The sequence below is a fragment of the Triticum dicoccoides genome, chromosome 1A, assembly GCF_002162155.2.
Source record: "Triticum dicoccoides isolate Atlit2015 ecotype Zavitan chromosome 1A, WEW_v2.0, whole genome shotgun sequence".
Taxonomy (NCBI): domain Eukaryota; kingdom Viridiplantae; phylum Streptophyta; class Magnoliopsida; order Poales; family Poaceae; genus Triticum; species Triticum dicoccoides.
Window position 1 is genome coordinate 557,923,166 of NC_041380.1, and position 2,238 is coordinate 557,925,403.

General features: G+C 53.9%; 1 protein-coding gene across 1 annotated transcript; it reads right to left on the bottom strand.

The window, feature by feature from the left end:
* Positions 1-225: 225 nt before the first annotated feature.
* Positions 226-1,490, bottom strand: LOC119355188. Its single transcript, XM_037621971.1, has 2 exons — positions 784-1,490; positions 226-455 (listed from the first exon to the last, which is right to left on the bottom strand). Exons 1-2 carry the CDS (start codon positions 1,415-1,417, stop codon positions 226-228), a joined length of 864 nt encoding a protein of 287 aa, XP_037477868.1. The 5' UTR covers positions 1,418-1,490.
* Positions 1,491-2,238: the final 748 nt, after the last annotated feature.

Genomic DNA, 2,238 nt, shown 5'->3' on the forward strand with positions numbered 1-2,238 from the left:
ATTCAATTTTTCGCGTACGCTCATTTTGATCATTGTACTCAAGAATATTTTCACTATATAGGATTGTTGTGATTATACAGTCATTGTCACTTCATATAGCTTCGCATTTTGTTCAGTTGGCTGGTTAAACAGTTTGAATGATGTCGCGACGCATGGGGTGGGGGGTGGGGTTGAGGGGAGTCGACGAAGACTCCCCTTGGTTGGCGTTGTCGTCGTTGTCTGTCTTCATCTGGAGCACGGCGTCAAGGACTGCACGTAAAGAGGTAGCCTCGATGCCCGCTGTGGCGGCACTCGGCCTCCGCCCACAACGTATGGCACTTCAAGCCGGTTGGCGCAGACCCAAAGGGTCACAGCCTGGTGGTCGGTGCCGGCAAGGAGTGCGCGGAGGGAGGCGACCTCGAAGCCCGTGGCGGCGCGTGCGAGCAAGCGGTGCTCGGTCTCCGGCATCGTTCTCACTATCACAACGAGATGAGAGAAAAGTGTATGAGTTTTAGAGTGAAAGGATAAGAATATGAGGAAAAGTAGACGACCTCGTTTGCTCGGTTCGGTACACAACGTTCTTCTAATGCACTCGCACTTGTGCCTAGATTTATGCAGAGTATCTAACAATGTGGTACTATTAATTAGTTATATTTTTAAGAGAATTATTAACATCTTAAGTCTCCCCAAAGAGCCCACTCGTATCGTGTGATCGGTGAAAAAGAGGAGCAGTGCAAGCATGTGCAGGAACGAAATCAATTGCATTAGCATTTTTGTTGCAAAACAACAATTTAGTAGGAGTACATGATAACTCGTGAGAAACTGAATCCTCCAGAGACTGATGCCTCGTACTGCAACTTTGCTGGACTGAATCATCGTAGCCCTCTCCCGCGTTGACGAAGCTGCTATACTGCACGAGTATGGCGTCGAGAACGCCGGACTCTTCTCCACATGGTGTGATCGCGTCGTCCAGTTCAGCCGTCTCCTCGGCCGGCACCGGAACTGCTTCCGATGGCCCGGAGAGCACATCGATCCATCCCTCGTCCGAGTCCCAGTCCGGGAGCGCCGATGCAGGGCGGGCCAATGCTCTCATTCTCATCTCGGCCGTGCTCTCGTGCTCCGCCTCCTCGGTGTCTGACTCCGACTCCCAGAATGCCGCGTCCAGCGTGGTCTTCGGCGACACCCATCTGCTTTTGCTCTCCACGGCTTGCGGCTTCGCGTCGACGATGCCGGCGGAGGCCAAGAACGGGTGCTCCAGGAGCTGCGACACGGTGCACCGGTCGCCGGCCTGCCTGACAAGGCACCTGGCCAAGAAGTCCTTCGCGTCCGCGGACAACCATTGAGGCACCTCCGGGACGGCCTCCGTGTACCCGATCCGATGCAGCGCGGCCAGACCGTCGCCGCCCATGCCGCTCCACGGCGCGCGGCCGGTGGCCATTTCTACGATCGTGCAGCCGAGCGCCCAGACGTCGGCCGCGGGGCCCTGCTCCACTCCGCGAGCCACCTCCGCGTCCATTGCTTGCTCACGGACATCGGCGTCTTCTCTTGTGTAATCTGTGTTGGGAATTGGGATTGCTGTGGATTCTGTTGGTACTCTGTTGTGGTCTTGTGGAGCTTGCTGGTGCCCAAGCTGAATGAATTGTTGATGAGTTCGATTCCTTTTTTTGTCGGTTGTGCGTATATATAGGTTGAGGGGGTGGGAGGGGAAGAAAGGAAGGCTCTGTACATGGGAGAAGAAAAATTTAGAACATGTGGCGTGTGCTGGGATTAGGAAAGGAAATCCAGAAGCGAAAAGGCGTGGGAAGCAAGCTGCTTCGCGTATCGGCACGCGCTCGCGGCGGCGCCGTCCTCCTGTGGCCATGGATGGACGAGCATGTGAGTGGGGACGCGCGGACGGGGCTTGACCAAGCTTAGCGCTCCGCCTATTCTCATCCGCGTTAATTAATCTCGTTTACGAGTCGGAAAAGGCAAAAACCGTGTCTAATCACTCGCGTCCAGGTCGTCTTGCCCAGGCTCAAACGGGAAGGTACAAACGGGCTTGACAATTAAGTAATCTGCTGGAGTAGTACTTTTCATTATGGGTCCGTCTATATTACATCTAGATGTGAGACATCTAAGTATGATGTCATCGCCGCCTTTTTATTGTTTATTTGTTCGATTTTGATTTGTCTACGATTTTGATTTGTTTCGTGCTCACGTCCGCCTCGATGGGCCAGCCTATACGTCCGACAGCTCGTAGTGAGGCTAGCTTTTTACGTT